This window comes from Ursus americanus, chromosome 19 (assembly GCF_024610735.1).
Source record: "Ursus americanus isolate L20-20 chromosome 19, mUrsAme1.1.p, whole genome shotgun sequence".
In the NCBI taxonomy this organism is placed as follows: Eukaryota; Metazoa; Chordata; class Mammalia; order Carnivora; family Ursidae; genus Ursus; species Ursus americanus.
The window spans coordinates 17301628-17326935 of NC_142145.1; the positions used below are offsets into that span (position 1 = coordinate 17301628).

The following is a 25308-nucleotide window of genomic DNA, read 5'->3' on the forward strand; positions in this document are numbered from 1 at the left end:
CTGCGGTTCCTGCCTTGACCAGGTTGGCTGATGCAACCAGGGCATTTGTTCAGGGTGATCAGGGGCCGAGCGGGGCTCCAGTGCCAGGAACTGCCGGGTGGTGGGCGCGGCCATTAGCGCAGCACCGGGCCCCTTTCACCCCCGGGACTGCAGGACGGGCTCCCGTGAGGGGCGTGTCTTCCTTGGCCCCGCCCCCGAGGCCCAGGCCCTGCCCGGCGGGCAGCGAATGAGCAGGCGCACCGCGAGGGCTCAGGGGGCAGTAACGCAAGATAAGGCCTGGGGTGGTAGTGCTAGCAGCCCGGCGCCTTGCGGGCCGACACCCGATCGCGCCACCGCGGGAGGAACCCGGGTCCCGGGCCGAGGCTGCCCCGGGAATGCTTTCGGGCGGCACAAACATGGCTGCGGCCGTGAGAGCTGCGGCCGCCCTGCTCCGCGATCGGAGTAAGTGAGGCTGTCGCGGCCGCCACCGCCGCCGGGGTCCCTGCGACGGCGGGGGCAGCGGGCAGCTGGCTCCGGGGTCCCGCGACTTGGGGGCTTCCGGGAGCGGCGCAGGAAGCTCCGCGCGACGGGGCGAGGGGCGCCATGGAGAAGGGACCGGAAAGGGGTCGTCCCCTGGGAGGGCGAGAGGGGGTACGTGGGTCATCTGGGGGCCCTGGGGCGCTGCCGGGAGGGGTCCTGGAGCAGCACGGGTCAGCTGGGTGGCCAGGAGCAGTGCCCAAATTTGTCACCTCCCTAGTTCTTATCTGTAAAAATCAATAATAAGCGTCAGGGGGTTGTTGTGAGCATTACGGGAGGGGGGGGTGTATTAGGGACTTGACACTGAGGATGGTAACTAAGGCATCATCGTCGTCATCACCACGGACATCTGTCCTGGGATTCCCTCCCTGGTGACGGAGGTCGCAGTGTGCCCACTGCTGCTGAATGGTGACTGGACACAGACCTGACTTATTTTTTCTAAGCAGTTCCCCAGCCCCTCAGTCTGGTGCCTACTGAGAAGGAATGGAGAGAATCCACTTTGAATTTCCTTATCTTATCACAGGCGCTTTGGGAGGAAAATAATAAGGACCCAGTTTATACTGAGGGTCAGGTCACTAAGGGAACTGGGAGCAAAAGGCATTATCTTTTAAGAAGAGGAAGCGCAGTGTCAGTAACGGGGCTGAAAGGTGTATTGAATTAGTGTTTTCTTTCTTAGGCCTTTTCTGTGGCAAAATCTGACAGGTTCTACGTTTGAGGTCACAGAACAGTATGAGAAACTTTAAATGATTTGTTGTCCAGATTAGGGATTCAGAAACCATAGCAACGTGAAGATTTGGGGTCAGTTGAATTATGGACTCTGATTTTAAGATGTAGTTATAATACTTTAATCATCTTGTTGAAATGAAGGAATTAACATTATCTGGGTTAGAAAAAATTGAGTAGCATTTCTGAAAACAAATTCTGAAAGTATAAGTGTAAAAGTGAAGTTTTATACTATGTTTTTAGCATATGAAAGAATCAATAAGAAGCTCCTGGGGTGGGCCATGTGCTGCATATACTATATATATTTTTAAATTAGAAAGTTGGTAGATTAATGAATTAGTGTTTTTTCTTTTTGGCTTTTCTTTCCAACTTTTCTACACTAAGCATCTGTGTCTTTCATAATTAGAAAAAAAATTCTGGAATAATAAAAAAAGAGTATTAGTGTTTAAATTAAGGACACTAGAACATTTTGGTGCTGTACCAGAAAATAATTCTTTTTTGAAAGCCTCCCCTCTCCAAGTGTTTATTAATAATCACCATATAGTACATTATTTCTGTTAATTTTTAAAATGGTACCTATTTTTATGAGTACCTTTTGAAATAAGCCTCGTCTCCTTTGTGATAGAAAAGGGGTCCATTATATACTTAAGTACTTGTGTGCTTTTATACCCTCCCCTGCCTCACCCCTAAGCATCCAAAATATTAAATAATTTGTTTTTAGAGAACCAGTTGATACCCATGAACTTAAGTCACAGGTAAACTTTTGAATGATTCACCTTTTGGGTTTGTCCAGGAGTTGGGAAGTTTTGCTTTCTTTATATTCTCCTGCATTTTCATAGATTTATAGCCTTCATGATTTGTAGGCCTTCCACAGCTAGTAGACTAGCAGTTCATGTCATACGTAGGGTTAGTATACCTGGTCTTAGCTCATAAATGGGCAAGTCCCTGCTGTTGAGTATTCTTCTTGTTTAACCACCTGCTGTGTGCCTGGTACTGTTCTTGGGGCTGGACATAGATTTCAAAAATTTTTCCTAATCTTCACAGCGGTCCTGCAGAGTTGGCCTTATCACTGTTTTACAGATGAGAAAAGTGAGGCTTGGAGTAGTTCTTTGAGTTGTCCAAGTACTGCCACACAGCCTGTTTGGTGCTACCTGGGATTTCCACTAGATCTCTGTGGCTCCGGAACACATACGCTCTATGCCACACAATGCTGTCTGTGCCTTTAGATTTCTCTTAAGCTGTGAACCGAGTATATTCCGGAGTCTCAGTTGGTCCTTTGTTTGAATAGTTACTTTAAACAACTTTAGCTACATGTATACTAATCCTTTGGTTGAAAACTACTCTTTGTTTCTCTGGAACCTTCAGATCATTAGGGGAGGGGAGTGTCATGGAGATGTTCTTGAGAGGTGGGTGTATTAGCCCTAAGTCCTGAGCACAGAGGATCCGTTATTAGCAGCATTGCCCTGAGAAATTGTTCAACCACAGAGGATTGTGTAAGTATAGGGCATGGTGATAGATCAGCAGCTTCAAAAGCTCCCAGCTCCCGAACTGTCCTAGGAAATACTAATGTACTAGTTGAGGACTCTAGTCTCACCCTGATTCCCTTCTGCCACTCCCTTTTTAAGATTCACAGGGGGAAATCCTACTACCAGCAGTCAAATCATGTAATGCCCAAATTCTATTCTGATACCCCATGGAATACAGTATAATCTCATTCATATAAGGAATTGCAGACATTGTGGCATGATTGAGAACCTGGTTAAATCTCATGCAGTTCAGAATTGAACTCGTCTAAAATAAGGAGATGTGAGTTGGTTTGAGACTTCATTTGAGCAGCATTGAACTTCTTTATGTCAATCTTTTGCACTTCCACTTTGAGTTAATAAGGCCTATTCAGCACAAGCTCACGTAATTGGCTCTGTTGGGAATGTGCACAATATGGATAGCTGGAAATCTAAGGGGCCTGGAGATACCATTCTCCTATGTCTTATAGACAGGGTAGGTGAAAAAAATCAGCAGGTGTAGTTCCTATGCCCTAGACGCTTACAAATGAAACTAATGCCAGCACTAATCATATATGGCTGGTGCTGTGCCGAGCACGTCACTGGTCTCATCTGCCATAAGGATCCTCGTAGCAAGGTGTTGTCATTTTACTGGGGAAACTAAGGCTCAGAAAGAGTATGGCCTGTCCCCAGTACATTACTCATAAGTGGCAGAGCTGGATGCAGTCAGATCTGCTGGTCCATAGCCCGAGTTCCTTACCAGGACGCCTCTGACTCATAAGTAGGAGGAGGGTAGAAGGAGACTGATCTCAAGTTGGTTTCAGACCAGCTAGTTTGAGAACAGGGAAGGGAGAGGTCATGTATACAGTTTGGGGCACAGCAGTAACCACTGTCCCACATTGCCATCTTGACCTACCGTATAGCTTCAGTTTAATTTCACTGTATGTCGTTTAAGGATGAATATTCGTCATGCTACAACTAAATAGGGCCCATGGACTCCTCACAGTTCAGGTGGCTTCACCAGGTCCACACCTAACTCTTGTGGAGGCCAGGACAAGAGTGCCAATGGAGACCCACACATCATATGTGGGATAGCAAGCTAACAAGCTGGGAAGTGTGTTCTCTTCTCCACTACTGGCAACTAGACCTTCATCACGCCCTGAAAGGGTGCACTGTTAAGCTCTTCAGAGTTCCTACAGAAATGTCACGGCCTTGGGAGAGCTGCCCCTGGCCTGCAGGCTTCCCTGTTTCTCTTTTCACTGCTGGTTCTGCCATGCATGGTGAAGAGTCTTGTGCATACACCCGAGTGGACACTCCAGTCTGTGTGTACAAGCTCTGTTCTTGCCCCGCAAATAGCTACCCTTCAGGTCAAGAATCTCGTGCACTGACGGCACAGTCAGCTCTCAGGAGGCTAGATCTAGGAAGGAGGCCTGTGCAGACCCCGGCAGTGAGTATGGGGCTCTGGGGACAGGGAATTCTGGGGTTCTGGGTCCTGGGAGACTGGTCAGGAACATGGGCCATGGACTCAGGGGTCCGCGAATCCTTGGCTGTGGAGATTGCATACCCCATGGGGAGAGCTGCTCAGAATGGGCCTCTCAAGTAGAGGGCACAGTCCAAGGGCAGGGCTGGGGTTCTCAGCACCAGTGGTTTATGGGAGAAGCCTTATAGGCAGATGAGGTCTGTGCAACTGACAGTGGAAAACTGGCTCGACTGCCACTCCCTAAATCAGTGGCTCTTAGCCTGTCCTGCAAGCTTCTCACCTTTCACAAGAGCAGCACACTGCTGCCAGTAACTTCCAGAAACGTGCAGTGATTCTCATGAGGGATCTTGTCAAAATCTGCTGAGGCAGAGCGAGGAGGTGTGTTTCTAAAAAGGCACCTTGCAGGTCCTGATACACTGTCCTGGGAGCACCACCTCATCCCCGCAGAGGTAAAGATGAGTGCCTTTACCCATGTGCAGAGAAATGCTGGGAAAATCACCTGTGCTGCAGCATCTCTTTAAATTTTAAATCCAGGACTGATGCTCTGAGGACCTCTTACAAAGTGATTACTTCCCAGCTAGATTTCATGCTCTTACTTTAATTTTGTCACAGTGGTGCATGGCGGCTCAAGGACCTGCCAGCCATGGAGGTGCCAGTCGATTGGAGCCATGGCGGCAGCTACCACAGAAACAGCCCAACGTGCCAGAAGCCCCAAACTGCAAGTTCAACCAGGGAAGAGGTATGACTCTAATTTTAGGTACTAATAAGAATTTTTTTTTCTTGATGCCAACACCTGTGAGTGGATACAAGCTGCCTTAGGAGGAAAGCTGCTGGGGAATGCCAGTGTGTAAGGAGTGGGGTGTGATTTTCTTGGCTTTCTTTCAGTAGCTGGAAAACTACAGCTCTCTCTCTCTGTCTCTCTCTCTCACACACACACACACACACACACCCCTAAGGTTTTAAAATTTTTTTGAAATTTTTTATAGATTTTAAAATTGTTCATTAAAAAATTTTCCCCCGGCTTTATTGAGGTATGATTGACAAGTGAAAATCCCACAGGGCTTATGTTAAAGGACACATAGCTCAGTACAGTCTGCAGATCATGCAGGAATTTAGTTCTGGAATATGTCATGTAACACAAATTATATGTATGCTGGAAATGTATTTATGAACCTAACATAATTACACCTATGAAGTGTATGTCCTGTATAGGGTAAAGAATAATCTGTCAAGAATTTCTGTAGTAAACTCTGCCCATTGTTTTTCACGGTTAACACCGTGAACCTAATTAGAAATGACATAATGTGATTTGAGATTTATTAAAGGAATAAAGTACCAGTTTTGTACTTCACCCCTGCTATTTGCTGGTGGATGTCAGCAGGCGTGGCGTTGTTGTTGGGTGCCCCCTTCCGTAACAGAAGCCACAGCTGTTCTTAAGTCTTCCTTGGTACAGAGGCAACACGAGACTCTAAAAAGCAGTTATTTAGATGAGTACCAGAACTAGCACGCTTCAACACTAGGGAGTGAGGTGAAAGAAGGAAAGTCTCTGTCAACTATTAACTCCTTGACCTTCCTTCTAGACTAGACGTTCCATGAAAGCAATACAGCTATGAAAATGAATAGTCTTATTTTGTGTTTGTTATTTTTCATTGTGTGATCCTGGGTACATTGGTTGAACACTGAGTAAACTAAGGTTTTGGGGGGACAGAGCCTTAGGGGTGGGGCCCTCATCCCTTTTCAACTCTCTGGCCTCCTAAATGATCGAATCTGGTGAGGAAAGCAGGAAGCAGATGCCGTCTCTGTCCTGGCAGCATGGACACCATTCCCCCTTGCCCCCAGGCCCCTCCTTTCTCACCTCCGCTATGGTACAAAGTGCTTTAAGTACTTAGGGTTTAGGGTGAGTATTTGATGTAACCTGAAGAACCTGATTCAATGTGGAAGCCAGGGAGAATCATTATTTCACTACTCTATTATCCTAGTAGCAGAGGCCAATGATATAAATAGCCTTAATATTAAAATTATTAAAATTAAATAAAAATCTAAAAAATATGTAAATTCCATTAATTAACTTTATATCATATTTATACGGAAGAAATGGGTTCATTTTAGGAAATATAGACAGGCAAAAAAAAAAAAGATTAAAAAAATCACTGATTGAGAATCTCATCACCCAGTATTATGTCTCTATGTCCATACCTATTGATATTTATTCAGTGTATATTTACCAAAATGTGACAGTCCTGTGCATAGTATTTTTATAGTTTCTTCTTTTTAAATTTAATAATATATCCACCATGTAAATATAAATATTCACCATTATTTTAATAGCTTGTGTATTTTATTTTTTAATTTTTAATTTTTTAAAGATTTTGTTTATTTATTGAGAGAGCAAGAGAGAGCACAAGTGGAGGGGGTGGTGGGGAGAAGGAGAAGCAGACTTCCCACTGAGCCAAGAGCCTGATGTGGGGCTCAATCCCAGGACCCAGAAATCATGACTTGAGCCAAAGGCAGATGCTTAACCAACTGAACCACCCAGGTGCCCCTCTTTATCTTTATATATCTTTATGCTGACTATATACAGTATAATAGAATTATTCTGTATCTTTATTAATTGATGATCTCAAGTTTACATTATGGACAATTAGTATTTCAAAGGAAAAACCTCATATTTTGAGAGTCCCAGAATATAACAATGGCAAAGTGTTAAAACCTTTTCACGTGAGAAGTTTTAAATACGTTGTGCTATTTATACTTTTACATTCAAACAAAGGGGACTTGACATTCAGAGCTTGGTGTCAGATGGCCTCTGTCTGGAGGGGACGAGAGAGAGACCATGCCTAAAGCTTTGCACTTCACATTCTCGCATAGAGGGTGTCAGCCAAGGACAGCTAATGCGCCATTCGTCATGCACAACACAGTTTGGAATTAAGTGCATGTGTATTTAGGTATTTTCAAATCGTGTGCATCTCTTTCATGTGTAAGATCATCATGGTTTACAAAACGTGGGTTTGCAGGGCAGAGTAACATCCATTTTAAAGCCACTCTTGTTCTGAGCTCAGGTGTTATAGATGGAAAACAGTTCTAAATCTCGTTTGCACATTGATACCCTCTGTGGCTTAGGTAAGTCTCTTAGCTTGGGGTTTCTTAACCAGTAATCTGTTAACTGGCAGCAATCCATGGAAAAATGCGCTTAATTTATTGTGAGTCACAGATTTTGAGGGTGAGAGACAGGATCCCAGAACACTGGTGGTCTAAGTAGAAAGATTAAGGGAGTATTACAATTTCACAATATAATGAATATGGAATTTTCAGGTATCAAGAAAGGAAAACTAAATACCAGCTTGTTAATTCATTGATAGGACTCTTGGTCAGAGGAGGTGGAAAAGTTGTAGGACAATGACCATCGTCCAGAATAGTTGCTTGGTTTAGTAAAAAGGAGAAGTAAACTCCCTTCTTCTAACCCAGTGGTTCTCAGTAGAGGGAGGGGGGTACCCTCCCCTCCCACCCTCCAGACATATTTGGTGATGTCTGGAGGCGTTTTTGGTTGTCACAACTTGGTGGGTGTGTGTGTTTGTGTGCGCTGTTGCCATCTAGCAAATAGAGGCCAGGATGCCACTGAAACCCTACGGCGTACAACACGGCCCTCCACAGCAAAGGATCATCCAGCCCAAAATGCGGTAGTGCCGAGGAAGAGAAACGCTGGTCTAAGACAATGATGTGAAAAGTGAACCAAGTTCATCCTTATAATGGGGTCTAAATGGGAAGATCCCTGACTTCACTGGCATGCAACACTCCCCTTACCCCAAGAATTGGTTCTTATTTTGAAAATTTAGGCTGAGAATTCAGATTTCTGCCTCATTCCCCTGTAGTGCATTCGCTCAAGAAAACAGTGTCCACCTGTATACATTTGACACACTCTGCTGCCTCACATTATTGCCAGATGTTAGCGTTTGTTTAAAAATTGCAATTAAAATGTCCTCGTGCTCTCATTGGCTTTAGAACACATTAGGAACAGTCTTCCAAAGAGCCGTCTCAGCAGGATGGGCTCAGTCACTGCAGTAGTTTGAGGTGGTCTGGATGTAGGAGGGTTAGAAAGTGGGACCCCCTCCGCATTTGTAATAATGGTGTTTTAAATAAACCTCAGTCTGGTCATTTCTCAGCTGCTTTATCAAGAATGAATGGAGACTACATCCATCCGTGCAGTGGAATATTATTCAGCCATAAAAAGGAAAGAAGTGCTGATTCATGCTATCACATGGATGAACCTTGAAAATTTTATGCTAAGGGAAAGAAAGCAGACACAAAGGGCCACATATTATGTGATTCTATTTGTACGAATAGGCAGATCCGTAGACCTAGAAAGCAGGTTAGCAGTTGCCAAGAGTAAGCAGGAGGGACAGTGGGGAATGGCTCTAGTGGGGGCGGGGGATATTCTTTCAGGGTAATGAAAATGCTTAGGAATTAGATAGTTGTAATGGTCACATAACTTGGTACATATATTAGAAACCACTGAATTGTAGTTTAAAGTGGCAGATCTTATGGTTTGTAAATTATGTCTAAATTTTTACAAATTCAAAAAAACAAAAGCGTGAATGGAAGAAACACCCCTTGTCCGTTAGTGCCCCACCTGCAGACTCGTTCACCACCGTCACAGGGCTGCCATTCACGGGAACACGCAGGCCTCCAGTTTTCCAGGCTCTCATCTCTGGGTATGACCTCAGAGTTCCCAGTCTCCAGTCTTGGGCTGCTGGCGGCTACCTAAAGCATGCGGGAGACACTTGGTCCCACTCTGGCTCCATCTTGCGCCCTGAAGGGGTTTAGGAATGGAGAACTCCTCTTGGCCTGGTTCACTCTAGTCTGTGTAGGCTCCATACTCTGGATTTTACAAGTTTAGAGTTTGCATAGTCCTTTTGTTTATTTAACTTCCCCCAAACGGCTTGATTTTCTTTTTGCTTCTTCTGGTTCATTCAGTGCTTGAATCTTTTGCTTGGAACCTATTTGAATAAGTTAGAGCAATTTCTTGCAGGAATCCCCTAAGCAGGGGCTCCCGATGGAAGATGGAGAGGTGAGGGCAAAGTGAGGAGTGTACTTTATTATAATGGGAGGCTCTGAAGAAGGAGCGAAGGCAGGCTCTGGAGAAGCCAGCAGAGTAGCAAGAAGTAATGTGTCAGTAATAATTTAATGTAATAATTAAAGAGAAGGAGCAGATAAAGGAATTAGAGATGGGCTGGTGTTATAACCTGGAAGTTTAAATTTCTGGGAAAGCCCATGGCTTCTCTGTGTATAATAGAACTTCTATGTTTCGGATCATGCTAAATAAGTATGCTGTCTATTTAATTCTCAAAACCACCTTTTGAGGTGATAGTGGACACTCTGTCTTATTGATGAAGAAACTGACATTTGGAGAGACCAAGTCATTTGTGTATTCGTAAGGCATTCACATGAACAGTTGCTCCAGCCTCAGCACAATTGTAGATTTATACCTTGGCTCTCAGTCCCCAAGGAATGGGATCTTTGTTCAGGACTGGCCGTTTAGTGGAGGAACGTTTCAAGCCCAGAGAAGACCTGCGTCATGCATGGAGCTAGGAGACCGAGGCCAGAGTCAGAGCTGGGACCATGTGCAACCGGAGGCCTCGTGCGTTCGCAGATAGGTAGCCCTGGGATGCCAGTGCACTGCTCTGTAGGTCTGTACCTTTGCTTTGAACAGATTAGATGTGAGTTTGCTAGCTGAACCAAGATTGTACCCTAGAGGAGAAAATAGAAAGTTACAAATCAACCATTGCATTTTTTTTTTCTGTAGGAAGCCAAAAACTGGAATATTAATGCTAAACATGGGAGGCCCTGAAACGCTGGGAGACGTTCACGACTTTCTCCTGAGGCTCTTCTTGGACCGAGACCTCATGACGCTTCCTATTCAAAAGTAAGACATGTCTAAGCACCTGTGCTTCTTCCTAACTTGTGCAGCGCCCCTTGCCGTACATGTACCTCATTCCTTCGGTTCAAAAAATAAATGGTTTTAATGCATATCTGGTAGTGGTTAGAGCAGCATTATTATTTTCGTAGGTATAAAAGGGATTTGATATTGAAAGAATTGCAGGGGAGAGAGAAAGCAATTTGGGGGGGATTCCCCTTGAGCCCTTTCCTCCCCAGAGCTCTGGAAATTGCAATTGTCTTGACACAGATGATGTCCCTTTAAAGACTGTTACAGGTATATTTGTACTTGGCACTCAATGGCTGATTAATACTCAGGGAAGCAATGATTAGTATTCATTCATATTGTGAACATGGACTGTGGCTGTCTCTTTCCTTCCATCCTTCCCTCCCTCCTTCCTTCTCTTCTCTTTTAAAATAGATTTTTGTAATGAAAAATTTATACATCGTATGATAACAAATGCAAATAGCGGAAGAATGTTCACAGTAAAAAGCAAGTGTCCCTTTCCTTGGGGCTCCACCCTTCTAGTTACCTACTTGGGAGGTTACAGATGGAACCAGAAAGAGAGAAATCTGTAATTGTACAGATGTCTTTCTGGTTACATTTAGAAATAGTTCTTGCATATGCAAACATATACGTATCTTTATTTATAGATATAGATATATAGGTATACATGCACATATATATCCTCCTTGTCTTTTTCAACACAAATATGAATGTACTTATATACATTATTTAACACTTGGCTATTTTTTTTTTTTTTGAAACTTAATGTATCTTGGAGATAGTTCCATAACAGATTATATAGATCTGGTTTATTTTTTTTTCCATGACTGTATAGAATTGCATTGTTTGATCATACCTTAGTTTATTTAACCTGTGGCTCATGGTGGGCATTGACGTTGTTTACGTATTACCCTGAACATTCATGTGGTGTGCGTACATCTTTCCTCACATATGCAAATGCATTTATGATTAATTTGCATTTTCTTAAAGTAAGAGGAATATATGCTTCCTATTGCCTCGTGTATCCCAGTTCCTACTAGGAGTAGAACCAGGAAGTGTTAAAACAGTGGCTCGCACGCATCTTGGGTGTGTGTGCCTGAGTGTTTGGTGTCCTGAGCCTTCAGGCTGTGTTGCTAGAATAACACGTGGGGCAGAGGTGGCTACTCTTCAGAGAGTGTTTAGTTTTCTCTCTCTACTCAAGGCCAAAAGAGCTGGCTGTTGTCACTCAAAGCTTCTGTTAACGGCTTTATCTTCTTAGGCTCTTCTTACAATTTTCCTTATCTTTTCTATTGAGTAGTTTCTGAGATTGCTAAGGTGGAATAAAATCCACTTACCTACCTGTTAAATGATTTAGTAAGCTGGCACCAATCATCGCCAAACGCCGAACCCCCAAAATTCAGGAGCAGTACCGCAGGATTGGAGGCGGGTCTCCCATCAAGATGTGGACCTCCAAGCAAGGAGAAGGCATGGTGAAGCTGCTGGATGAGTTGTCCCCACACACAGGTACCGCGCTTCTTAATCAATATCTCCTTAGGCTTGTTCTTACAAATTAGATCTGAAGTCCCAAACACTTGGATGGTAGATGCAGTTCTGTGTACCCGCAGCCCTTGATCTGTGGGGGTTCCTATATGATGCACGGTCCCTTAACTCCGTTCTCCAGCCATTATCCTTTGTCCTTGGCCGTGTAGCCTGTTACTTCCTTATGTTACAGAGGAAAGAGCTGAAGATTTGGAACATTAGTTTCAAAAGGAAGTTTGAGGTGTGTGTTAAGTTGAGCTAGACTGTAAGGAAGAGGCCACATACCATGAATAAAAGATGTGTATCTCACTGCTCCGGAAAGAAATCTTTGGGAAATGGATCAGGGCTGCTGTTCGTGCCTTTTCTTTCTGTGCGGAAAGCTAATTAGATGAACAGAGCAGAATTAGTTAGCTGTCGCGGCAGCCGTGAGACTGTAAGCAACTTTCAGCAACTGTTCTCAGCTCTCAGCAATACTGGCTAGTGTGAGGAACAAGGAGGATTGCGTGCAGCTGGTAACCGGCTTCTGAGAACCTCAAATGCAGAAGAATAATGTGCAGAACGAAGCACTAACTACACGAATGAATTGTAAGTGCCGTATTTAGCTGCGTTCAATACACATTCAAGATTGCAGGACACACCATTGTTCTTATATATACTAAGACCCGAAACTGCCGGTTGATTTTAAGACGGCATCTGTTGCAGATGTGGCCCAATAGGAGAAATGTTAAACCAAGAAATGTGCATGTAAGGCACATGAAATACATTAATTACAGATGCATTTTGGGGCTTCAGAATGAGAACAGGAGTGTGACACAGTGGGGAGCCTCAAGGACAGCCTCCCCTCCAGGCGGGACCAAAAGCATTCACTCTGCTCTGAGAAAACACCAGTGAGTGTCACTTCAAGCTGCTCTCAGAAGCCACTGGTTCCCATCACATACAGGGACAAAGGCTCTAGCTCAGCTCATCTCACTTGGAAAATTGTTCAGTCACGCTTCTGAGTCTCGGGTGTGCTTCCTGCCTTCGCTGGTGGCCCAAGGGCATTTCTTACACAGTTCAGCCACTCGTACCACGATGTATCTTGAAAACGTTAGGTGAGGGAAACTTGGCTGTGCCCTACTCACACCTACCTGAGAGAAAACAAGCCCTCTAGTCTAACAGTTTATCACGATAAAAGGTTTAGTGTGAATCAGATCTGCAGTTGCTCTGCTGTCTTCAGTGGAAAAAAGAGGTGGCAAGATGCCATTTTTTTTCTGTTGATGTGGTAGTATAGTACCCGTCATCATCAAGGATCCCAGCAGAGCTGTTAGACTCTAAAACGGAATACAGACGGAGAGCATCCTTCCCATCTCCCCTCTGTCCATGGTGAGGCTGCTGGGTTGTCCGGATCAGACAGACATAGCCATGGCCTCAGCCTCCCAAGTTGGCCTGGAAAGAGTCCCATGGAATGAACTAGATTTAAATCACTTACTATCAAACATCTGATTATTTTAATCTGTGGCCATCTAGTACAAAGGTAGTTACATCATCTAGATTCTAGGATTATGCCCGGCTTTGGTAGGGACCAAAGAATAGTAATTTCCACTTCATATTTTCATAGTCAGAATTATAAGTGATTTTTAAAAAATCAGTTATTAAGCATTCCAGCTTATAGAGACTTATATGAAAAAGTAAAGTCTATTATTCTTCATTGTAGCTTTGGGGATAAGTTTAGCGTATCCATGAAGTATCATCAGCTCAGTGGTTTGCCTCTCCAGTCACTAAATCATTACTAATGTGATGGGAAATCATCTTTCTTCCTTTCTCACTCCGTTCACTTGCCCATTTGATCATTTACATACCTGCTTTTTCATGCACGAATCCCCACCCATTCTTCCATCTAGCTAGCCACCAGGTGTTTGTAAGCACTGACATGCTCAGGTACAGCGATAAGGGATAAAGTAGTGAATAAGTCACACCCTTACCTTCATGGAACTGAGTTTCCTGGTTGTTTTCATTGAAGCAGGGAGTAAATTGTCTTAGGGGCTACTTTTCATTTCTCTGGATCTGAGAAGCTTGTCCAGGGCATGGTCCTGGGAGGGCTTTGGTACTGATGACCCTTTGACCTATCACTGTCCTCTGTGGCCCACACTTGGGACCCTTGGAACAGGCAAGTTAAATTATTGCTCTCTCCTGCACGGTAGATGACCACCTGACGGTTTTGGCCGACCTGTTATGGGGGCATGGTAAAGATGCTCCATAAGGCCCAAGACTGTCCACTCGTTCATTCATCAGTGGCGCCCTGAGTGCCCTGCACTGTTCGATACTGCTTTTCAAAGTCAAGAAATATGGTTTCTACTTACAAGAAGCTTCCAGTCCAGGGAGACCCTGTGATTGCAGCCTAGTCTCCTTAAGGGGCAGAGAGAAAATCTTTTTTTTTTTTTAGATTTTATTTATTTATTTGACAGAGATAGAGACAGCCAGCGAGAGAGGGAACACAAGCAGGGGGAGTGGGAGAGGAAGAAGCAGGCTCATAGCGGAGGAGCCTGATGTGGGGCTCGATCCCATCACGCCGGGATCACGCCCTGAGCCGAAGGCAGATGCTTAACCGCTGTGCCACCCAGGCGCCCCAGAGAGAAAATCTTTTAAGACTTACTGGAGAGATGCTGTACAAAACGGGTAGGAAGGCCAATGATCACACAGAATGCAGATAGAGGAAAAATGAAATAGTCTCAAGGTTTGGAAGCTGCTTTGGGGGAGCTTTGTGCTGACGACCAAGATTATCAGGTGTGGCTCTGTGGCTCTGCCGGGGGCTCAGCCAGATTACCTAGAAAGAGGGTCCTTGTCCTGCTACTTAATGCTTTGCAGAATAGACCTGAGCCAGCCGTGAAGACCCAGGCGCCTCATCCCCTTTGTGTGGCTTTTCCTTCCTGTTTTCTCTGACCCTCCCTTCATTCCTCTCTTTTTCCTTCCTCTTCCCTTCATACTTTCACTCAAAACCATAAAGTATACTTTTAAACTATGTCTAGTTGTTTATTTCTATTGGGAAAAAAGTTCTCTTTAGGCAAAACAGTGTGATGATTATGAACAGATAGAAATGTTTCAAACTCTCATTTTTTAGGGAGGTAGTTTTTGCTTAGTAGCTGGTATAGAAATTTCAGCTTGCCCTGGCTTTGTGTAGAATTGACTATTAAGTTATACGGTCAGTTTAATGCGGGAATATAACTTGGAATTGGTTTCATACAGTTACACTGCAGTACAGGAATTGAGGGAATACAGAAGGAAAATAGGTGAGAAGTGTAATCATTTCACGAAAGTCTAAATCTAAAATACATTTAAAAAAATGGCAGTTTAGTTTTGTAGACTGTGACGGCTCTTGATGAAGCTGTAAATGCATGCTACTCCGTAGAATGAGTCCGTTGTTCTTTACAGGGTGCATGGTGGGGAAGAGCATGGGCTCTCTTCAGATGGAGCTGCCTTCCCCAGTCCTGGCTGTAGGCCTTCAGGCAGATGACTTACCCATTCAGCCTCATCTCGAAAATGGGGGTGATAACAGAACCCCACTCCTACAGTCATTGTGAATATTACATAAGGTAATCACGAAAGGCATCAGCCTGGTGCGTGACATGATAAAAATTCAATAAACGTGAGCCTGTATTATTATTCATCGTTGGCCTAGGGCTCATGATGTGATACAACTCAAAAAGTGTGATGCTATCTATTTCACACCTTTCTCTCGAGTCATGTACAAAGCAGACATTTGAACTGTGGGCTGGAAATTAATGAAGTTTCACTGCTTAAAAATCCAACTCAGAGTTCTTTTTTTTTCTTTTCCTGGTGACGGGTCACCAAAGACTTGGCAGGGCCGCAGCTCCGAGGGTAGACTAGGCTAGGCCGGCGAGTGGCCTTCAGGAAACATTTATTTCTCCAGGCGAGGCCCAGTCAGAGAGAGCACATTGCCGTTCTCCTGCAGTACGTGTGTGCAGGCCAGGCCCTCTTTATAGAACAGTCTTATCTGTTCCTTCCAGAGTATTTTACCCTCCCTCACTTCAAAGCAAGGTCACTACCCTGCCTTTATCTGCAGGGGCCGCCACTCCACCCCTGGGTTCTGCAATATTTGAGGAACTCCCAGGCCCCAGGAGCTTAGGCTGCAACTTTTCAAGGGTGGAAAGAGAATGCCAGAAGCTGGTTGGCCTGCAGCATTGGAGCATCTTACCCTAGCAATCTAGAAATAGGATTGTCTCAGAATAGATTAGAAGGCAGATTCCACTGCAGCCTCAGCTTAGGTCCCCCAGAGCTCCTCAGACGGGGACTTGGTAGTGGGATAGTTGGCAGTTTTCGGATGAACCACGTAATCTTCGGTCCGTCAGTCATTTGGACTTTGCTTACAGCATCAGGCATGCTGGTGTATTTTAACTGCGGTTCATCATTTGACCCAAGAGAACGTAAAATTGATGGCCTAGAAGGGACAGACTGCAAAATGATTCCCCTTACACCCTTACCTTCCTCTTTTGTGGTCCCCAGCCAGAGACCGTCAGAGCAGCCCATCCTTCCCACGCACACACACGCTTCTCCTTTCCATCATCTGTTCCTGTCCTTGGGAACATGTACTGATTGCCCGTTCCCTGTGTCCCGTCACTGAGGAACCGTTTATACAGATACACGAACAGTGAACACGTTACCTTTTCCTTCACTTTAGCCTAAACAATTCTTGTGGCTCTTTCATGGCCCTTACTTAGTGACAGCCCCTGCTCACGCTCGGACAGTAGCATCATCTTGGTTCTGTTACGACTTAACATTTATGTTGCGTATTCCCAGTGTGATCCCTGAGTGGGAGCTTTGTCCTATGAAATAACAGGAACTTTCAGTTTTATGATTTTCTAAATGTCTAAGAAATTGTGTGGTGGTGGGTGCTTTTAAGATCCAGGACAAGAAGATGGGGAAGGACAGAGGAGGGGCAGGAGACGGGGTTTGTAAGGAATACACAGGGAAGGAAGGCAGGGGCGTATACCGACTTGGGCTGTTACTTCAAATCTGAATTGGTGCCTCCAATTTAAGCTTTGTTGTTGCGCTTCCGTCATCTTTTACATGAGGAGAATCATTTCAATCGTTTGTAATCCGTGAACGGTTGTTGAGTATCCCAGAGCTTACCTCGGTGACCTGGGGCCTGAGGAAGCAGGAGGGAACCGGGGCCGGTGGAAGCGGGCTTCAGGGCCGGGAAGGGGCACAGGCTTGGGAGGGACGAGACCCACATTCAATTTCAGCTCCACCCTCTGCTAGGTGTGACTTTGGGCAGGTTTATTAACCTTGGAGGGTTTCAGTTTCTTAATCTGAAAAATGGGGTTTAAATGAAAGAAAAAATACAAGCTAAAGTGTCCACCACAGTATCTGGTATATCAGAAGAGATTACATTTCAAGAAAAAGTGTTATTTCTTTCCTTCCTTCCGTTGAGTCTCTCTTATCTCAGTCAAGAGCAGAGAATAAAGAACAGAAGTTTGACTTTTAAAAACCACTGTGCTCGGTAGAGGTGTGTGTGTTGCGGGGGGGAGGTTGATCCCAGAAAACAGGGGTTAAAAGTCCGTGCACTAGTGAAGACTGGGTAAGATCTGAGGAATATTCTAAACTTACCCACATTATCAGCCTCATAGGAAATTAGGTTAACTGTTCTTCGTTCTGGGCTTTGCATGATGTTTGGCGACTCTGAGGAATCTATATAAAGATTAATACTTTCTCCTTTCCACACATGCTTCCTAATAGCCCCTCACAAATACTATATTGGATTCCGGTACGTCCATCCTTTAACAGAAGAAGCAATTGAAGAGATGGAGAGAGACGGGATCGAAAGGGCTATTGCCTTCACGCAGTATCCACAGTACAGCTGCTCCACGACAGGTGAGGCTTCCCCTTGACAGTGGGCGGGTGGGGATGCGGGGCCCTAGCAGCCATCCCCGGGGAACCTGCGTGTGGAAGGAAAGGATAAATCATTTTCCATTTGAATGGCAAATCCAGCCTGTCCACTTTAAACACGAGAGTTCAGGTCAGTCCATTTAAAATCTCATGGTTCATCTGTCCCTTGAGTTATGGGCCAGTCGGCTGAGAATTACAAATGGTGGGTGGAAGGCGGTCGGCACTGGTGCTCGGCGCTTTAATGCAGTTGGGTAATGGATCAGTGACGAACGTTAAGCCACTTCTTATGTTTGTGTAATAAACCCTATTTTTATGGCAACCCTAATATTCTCAGTAACGTAGTGAAGGTGATAGCTGTTTCCATTTTGAAAGCAGAGGTACCGAGGTAGCACAAGAAATATTAGTATGTTTTTTTGTTCTGCTTTATTTATGGGTTGGTTTACTGGTTAAACCAAAGCCCAGCTTGACGTTCCCTTTGTCAACTTCTCTCAGTGTTCTAGATTTTGGAAAATATTACTGTGTGCTGTTTCCTGTATATTTAACTGGAGCAGGAAAATCATCCTGTTTGCCCTTCTGTGTAACGTTGGTAATAGGTAAAGCTTCTGCTGTTGCCTACAAAGACATCTGTTTGCATTCTGCTTCAAGGATCGGGCTCAGCACATTTTGACTCCCAAATTGCTTTTGGATTTAGTGCATATTGTTTCTGTAATTATAAAGAGAGACAAAAGGCTGCTAGAGGAGATGTTCAAAGCCTGTTGGTGCCTTAAACGTTTGTTCAGAGCTCCTGTGAAAATACCTGAGTTCTCAGACACCCTCAAGAGTTTGAGTTGTGACTTCTTTTGGGAATGTACCTCTGCAACTCAAAACGTCTGCTGATATGTTGTCGGAGAAGGAATCAGATTTTCTAAATTTCTAAGCAGACCTTTGCCTTCCTTTAAAAAATAGATGTCAAATGTAGGGGTGCCTGGGTGGCTCAGTCGCTTGAGCATCTGACTCTTGATTTCAGCTCAGGTCATGATCTCAGGGTCGTGAGATCGAGCCCTGGGTCAGGCTCCACGTTCAGTGTGGAGTCGGCTTGTTCCTCTCCTCCCTCTGCTTCTCCCCCTGCTTGTGCTCTCTCTTGCTCGCTCTTGCTTGCTCTCTTTCAAATAAATAAGTAAAATCTTAAAAATATATATACCTTCATTGTAGATGTCTGCTGTCAGCATTAGACAAGTTAAGAAGGTGGTTATTTGTGGGACAGAGCATTGACTGGGTTTCATCTCACCGCTGTCTCAGGTGTTAGTGTCTGTGTGGGCTTTCCCTGGTCCGGCTCACGTGAAAGGGCAGGTCCATCTTCACTCAGAGATGCGAAAGCCTTCGGAAAGCACATCCATTCTTTGAGGCCATGAGAGTGTTGTTTACCTGTTGTATTGTTTAGACACAGGTTGTTGGGGCAGAGCCAGTATATCCTATGTATCAATCACATGCAATTGTTCTAGTTCTATTTTCCCCTTCATTACTACCTCGAGTAGTTCGTCACATGTTTCTGAGTCACCCAGAAGAACTCATGTGGCTTCCAGAATCCTTTTGTGGCTTCAGAAGTCCTGAAGATGATATTCGTCTGTACAGTGTGGCTTGCCCTATGAATATGCTGGTGACTGTGATTTCTGGAGAGATTGTTTTCGAACCCACTGTAGACTCAATTTGGATTTATCCGTCTCATTGTATTCCAGAATGGAACTCATTTCTCTTTTAAAAATTAAGTTTTAGGCTAAGTGTACATTTGATTTAACTATGGGCTGTATCCCGGCTCGTATTTTAATCTGGAGATATAACAGGTTAACAGTCCTCATCCTTACAGAAACCAGCGCACTGGTGTGGGAAGCTGGGAAAGGTTTTGGAACATTTGCCCTATGTTAAGATTGAGGAAGAGGCTCCGTGTTAGGATTGGTTGCATAGGATTAGTCTTGGCCTGCGTGCCAGCTCCCCTCGGCCAGGAAAAAGTTGCATTGGGTTGGCACTGTCTGCCTTCCTTCAGTCTGAATTTTCGTGATTTTGACCTCTTGGTTAAAAATACGAGTTTTGTTAGATTACTTGTAAGGACTTGCTACCCATTTAACTTCTTCTGGGGAATGATGATAATCTTGAAGAAGCAGATAAAAATAGAGAATGCTCATACAAATCTAAATAAGCTAGTCTTATCAACAAGTCATTTAAAAAATAGTTTTAAAGATTTTATTGTAAGGTAGAAAGTATGCATCTCATAGTAATAAATAAAAATATCCCACGCACTCAGGGTACAAAATTGCATATATGCTAAAATTACAACTTTGTGAAACAAAACAGCTCTACAGGAAAATAATAGGAAAGAACTCTGTTAGAGTAACACGATGGCTGTATTAGCATGCTGGATCATGGCCAGTGTCTTTTTTCCTTTCTGCCCCACCCCCTACATTTTCTGCTGAGGTGGATTACCTTCATAATGGGGGGAAAAATTAACATGCTTCCAGTTGTTAGACTTCATTCCTGCAAACAGCAGCGGCTTATGTTTCATAAATCCTCTACCATCGTGTTTCTCCCTAGAAATGGCCTAACTAGTCTTTGAAAGGCCATTGCAGTTAATTGCGTCTTAGTGATCTTCATTTGCAGGGTAGTTAAATCTATCTGCATTTTAGAGTGTTGAAATGATTGTAATTAGACCAATTCAGTATAGAAGCAGTTACCTATTTCGAACTTGCTGCCTTTACTGGTCTGTTTTTCATTTGCATTATCATCCACACGCGTCTACTAAGTGGTCCCCTGTATTTTTCAGGCAGCAGCTTAAATGCCATTTACAGATACTATAACCAAGTGGGAAAGAAGCCTGGGATGAAGTGGAGCACCATTGACAGGTGGCCCACACACCCCCTCCTCATTCAGGTAAGCCAGCCACTGCCCGCAGCCCCCGTCGGCCCAGCTTCTGGGGTGGGTCAGGTTCTTGTCCCTGCCTGGTTTGTGGTGTCCTTCTGAGCCTTACCGTTCTCTTGCTTAAATTGTGTGCTGGGATTAAAAAAAAAAAGTATTAGAGACTCGACATGTTATGACAAGAGAAAGTAAATTTAAAGATTAAAGGTTAGAGTCTTTCCTTTCTTCGGATTAACAGTTAGTTACAAACTAGAGCAGAATTATGTTTTGAGTTTCATGTTTCCCAATAATGAGGACATGGAAGATTAAACAGTATTTCCATTAATTTACGTTTATATACTGAATGACCGACAGATCCTGTATTTTCTAAATCCTTTAAAATGACAAAAGGTTTTAAAATTTTTCAATGTACTAAGTCTACTTGTTCTGACATGAAAATAGATTTAACATTTCAGTTGAGAAAGTCATATTAGAAGAAATTTCAGATTTCTCCCATACAATTATATTTATAGTATTTTCATGGACAGATGCTTAGTTTTTGGAGAATCAGTTAAAACTACAATTCAAAAGCCAATAGCTTTGAATTGGTTTTACTGTATACTTTTTTGCCATTTGTACATGAGGGTAATATTGGTAATTGCCCTAAAATGTACAGACATAGTTTTGTTCTGTCAGAGGAGGTTTCTGCCTTTGAGTTAGTTTAGGTAGGAGACATATGAAGTGATTTAGGTTTCATCCAGTTTATGTTTCACTCCGTGGACATTCTCTGGCAAAATACCCGTTTAACAGCTTTTTTAAAAGCCTGGAGTCACTTAAAATCTAACACCACTAGGTGGGGCCAGACATTGGTAAAAGCAGGCCTGCTCTTAGAGCCCGTGTTCTGTAGGCACAGAGGTGATGTCAAGGGTTAACACTTAGGTGGAAAAACAGTTTTAAGTAAAAGTGAAAAGGAGGTGCTTTCCCTTAGGGATGTGTGTCGTTCTGCTCTGAGGGCCCCCCGCCCCTTCGCTGTATTGCTGGGTCCAGTTAGCACCGCGGAAGCCCCAGTGTGCCCCTGCTGGTTTGCTCTGGGCGGCCTGTGACTGAGAGCCAGGGGTTTGAGGTCAGCACTGACATGTGGTAGCAGAGAACGGAGGGATCTGCACAGCATCTGCCTGCCCTGATCCACTGAGTAATTAGATTTGCATTAAAATTCAGCCCTTTGAAAAGAGGGGAAGCAGAAAGATGGAAAGGTCTCTTAACTGAGGAAGTCTCCGTTCACAAAATGAAAGGGAATTTTAGAGACATTTATCTGCCCTTCTAGCTGGTGTGATTGAAGGCTCTGAGAGCCGCCTGCCTCTTTCATTCCGCAGAGGGCTCGCACATCGAGGATACCGCCGATGGATTGTAGATGGTCTAAGTAGCCTTCTCCTTGCCCGTGGCTCCGCAGTGTGGACAACGGCTTAGCGTCTGTCGTAAGCCGGAACAAATTGTGTTTCTGCGCGCACTTTTGTGAGGGAAGAAAAGGAAAAATACTAACATTTTTTAGGAACAAAAGTTTATAGGTAGGCTTTATTTATATCATGGAGCTGACATGAGGAGATTTGATATCTAGCAGAAATTTTAAAAAAACAAGTCAAACCGTAATTGGAAACTAAAAATACAGTTAAAAACTAACACTGAAACTATCGTCTTGCTCTACGTTTCTACTTGTTATAGGTAGTAATTACTCGAAATTGTCATTTCCCTACTGTCATCCCTACTGTCATTTCATTGCTGTGTCGCTAGCTGCCGGGGTAATTGGAGTAAACGTGAGTTCAGGCTCCCATGTAAGCTTCACTCTGGGTCTCCTGACCCAGGCTGCTGTCTGTCCAAACAGTCCTTCCTGCACATCCTTCATTTCCAAGCACTACAAAGACAGCCAGAAAATAATGGTTTTGTTTATATCTAATCTAACCACATTTACTCTATAGATAAATTATACATTTTGAAAAGGAAACTCTCTAGGTACCAGCTTGTACCTTAGTACATTTATTCACCCAATTTTGAGGGTGTGGAAAGATTAATAATATCTCAGTGCTAATTGATTAGGGAATTATTTGCTCTTCTTATAGTATCAACCCCTGAAGTATCAAAATACCAACAAGCGCAGATGTGCGTGGTTCCGATAAATCATCCTTTATGATTTTTTTAAAAACCTTTCTATTTGGAAATAAGTTTAAACATGCAGAAAAGTTACAAGACTAAGAATAGTATAGGAATTCGACTCTTTGCTTTGATTCACATATTATTAGCATTTCTTCCACTCTGTCATTTGCACGCTGTGTGTGTGTGTATACATTTTTCTTCTGAACCTTCCGAGAGTAACTTATATCTGTGAAGCCACCCTTGACACCTAAGTAGCAGGGATCTTCTCCTCCATAACCATGATATAATATTCAACTTCAGTAAATTTAACATCGAGACTTAAATTCATCTAATCTACATTCATATTCCAGTTCTGTCAATTGACCCATTAATGTCCTTTGTAGCATTTGCTTTCTGAGTTAAGTGACGAAGAATGATTAAAGTGGAAGATGAAAGAAAGCCTCTTCACATCGGGTATTTCAGCACCTATTGATGTAGATCGGAAGGAGCCAACTAGACGGAGGGAATTAACTGGTCTGGTGGACAGAGCTTTGGAGGCGGAGGCGGGGCCTGCCTGGCAGCCCAGGTCCCGCAGATGTGACTGAATGGCCCCCACATCGGCCGCCTCTTACCCCCTCTGTGAATTTAATGAGAGCTGTACAACCTCTCATCTGTTGTTATGAAGGTTGTTACGAAGACTGACTCAGGGAGGATACTGGGCTCAGAAGAAGGTCGTAAAAATAGAATAGTATTTTCTTATTCCTCTACTATTTGTGTCTAATGTATTTTAATGTGATAGGCCTGAAAGCCAAACTGAGGAAGATTTAGAAAGAGCCTGTAAGCTGTTTTCCTGCTAACCGAGCAAATGAGAGGTCTTAAAACAACTTCTCCTTCCCATCTGTGTCTTCTTTCCATCTGGAAGTGTGCCCTGTTCCTCCCGAGGGGAAGCAGATCCAGAGCATTCATTCTCAGTGAGCCATTAGCGAGCTTTAGAAGTTTCCCATCAAATTCCCTAGGCCCCTGAAACCGTTATGAGCCATTTTCATGATGAACCAAAGCAAGAGGAGACTGTACTGTTTGCAATTTTTTAAAAAAGAGAGTTCCAGTTTTTAAGGGTTGCCAGGAGATTTTTGTTGTAGCTCTCATTTTAAACATATTTTCTCTTCCTTCTATTTCTTTCTTCTCACCTCCTTCTCATCCTTCTTTCTTGCTGTTCCCACAGTGCTTTGCAGACCACATAGTGAAAGAACTGGACCGTTTTCCACTTGAGAAGAGAAATGAGGTGGTCATTCTGTTTTCTGCTCACTCACTGCCAATGTCTGTAAGTAAGAGCATTTTATTGGATGACCTAGCGGTAGAGGATTTCTGAATGTGCCAGTGGGACCCAGCTTCTAGAACATCCTGAGCCTGGTGCAAGGACAAGTTCTAACGTCTCAGACTTACCTAGGTGCTCATTTAACTAGACGCATTTCTTGAAACCTAATAATAATTAATTCAAATTATAATATTGTGAATAAATATTGTCTTAATAAATTCCTTTGAAATGATCACTGGAGGGTATATTCATGAACAGGAGTTTTCAGTACATGGGGCAGGTAAAGGAAGGCTGTTTTTGCCTGCCCTGTTGAGGGAGCTCACCTGATGTTTCGGTCAGTGTGCAGCACTGAGGGCCTCCAGTCACACTGAGCCATCTCCCGTCCCATTCTTTTGTCAAGACTGAATAGGGGCTGTTTGAATTCCAGGAAATGATTACAGTTTTTAATCTGCCAGGACTAGAGCCCACATTTTAGCAAGTGAATACGGAGTGTATCAGGTTGTGATCTGGTTGCTCCTGTGTTTTTCACGTTACACTGGGTGTTCGCTAAAACACTACCTCCGAGCCCTAGCTCGTTGCACATTTGTGAACGAAAATGATGGAGCTAGTGTGCTGGGTGGTACAGAGATGTGCATGGAATGAGCAGCCCGTTGCATCAGCTCAGAACTATCATTGTGCCCAAAACAGTGCTTTCGAAGCCAGAGACATGGCGAGTTCGTCTTCGGAGGTGTCATTAAGGGTTTAACTCCAGAGCTAATGGAGTTAACCAGAGCGGCAGGGGCCACTCTTCTAATCTGTCTTTACTGCCACCTGGTGGTCACTGGGGTCGAGCCCTTAACAGCTTTTCCACTCTGTCTCCACCCAGCAGGTGCCGGGTCAGCTGTAGGTGGCTTGGGAGAGAAATTTGTCTTCTGGAAGCCTGCCTATTTTATTTTAACCAGTTCACATTCTCTCTTCTGGTATCATGCAAATCCTCTTCACATGTCCATCCCGCTGCCCGCCGGCATCCTTTTCCTAACTGTCCTAGGTGTGATGAGGCCATGTGTGAAGAGCCCGAAGGGAAGCTCTTGAACCGGGAGAGGAGGAAACACACTTTTCCACATGATCGATTCCGTTATGAGCCAGGTGCTGCCTGCTCTTCCCTCCCCATCCGCTGCACTTCCTTCTCTCTCCCTCAGGGACTGAGCATGCTGCTGCCAGCTTTCTTTGCGGCCCAGGGTCCCGTGTGGGACTGAGGAAGGCCATGGGGCCATGAGGAAGGGGCAGGGAAGACAAGGGATAGTCTAAGGCAGAAGACTGTTCTAGGGGACTTTTCTTTTCCTCTGCACTTGCTTCTAAGGACTTTTTCCTCCTCAGTGACTTTTTAAAGACTTATTATTTGGAAGTAATTACTTGGAAGTAATTTTAGACTTTAGGCAAAGTTGCAAAAATAGTACAGAGG

General features: G+C 44.1%; 1 protein-coding gene across 1 annotated transcript in view; it reads left to right on the forward strand.

The window, feature by feature from the left end:
• The first annotated feature begins 233 nt into the window (after nt 1-233).
• FECH (ferrochelatase) overlaps nt 234-25308 on the forward strand; it is a 32445-nt gene continuing 7370 nt past the window's right edge. Inside the window, exons 1-7 of the mRNA XM_045790171.2 lie at nt 234-441; nt 4834-4960; nt 10022-10141; nt 11514-11662; nt 17411-17545; nt 20355-20461; nt 23775-23873. Of these exons, the coding sequence (XP_045646127.2) occupies nt 375-441; nt 4834-4960; nt 10022-10141; nt 11514-11662; nt 17411-17545; nt 20355-20461; nt 23775-23873 (804 nt within the window). The 5' untranslated portion in view covers nt 234-374. The remainder of the gene's footprint in view (nt 442-4833; nt 4961-10021; nt 10142-11513; nt 11663-17410; nt 17546-20354; nt 20462-23774; nt 23874-25308) is intronic.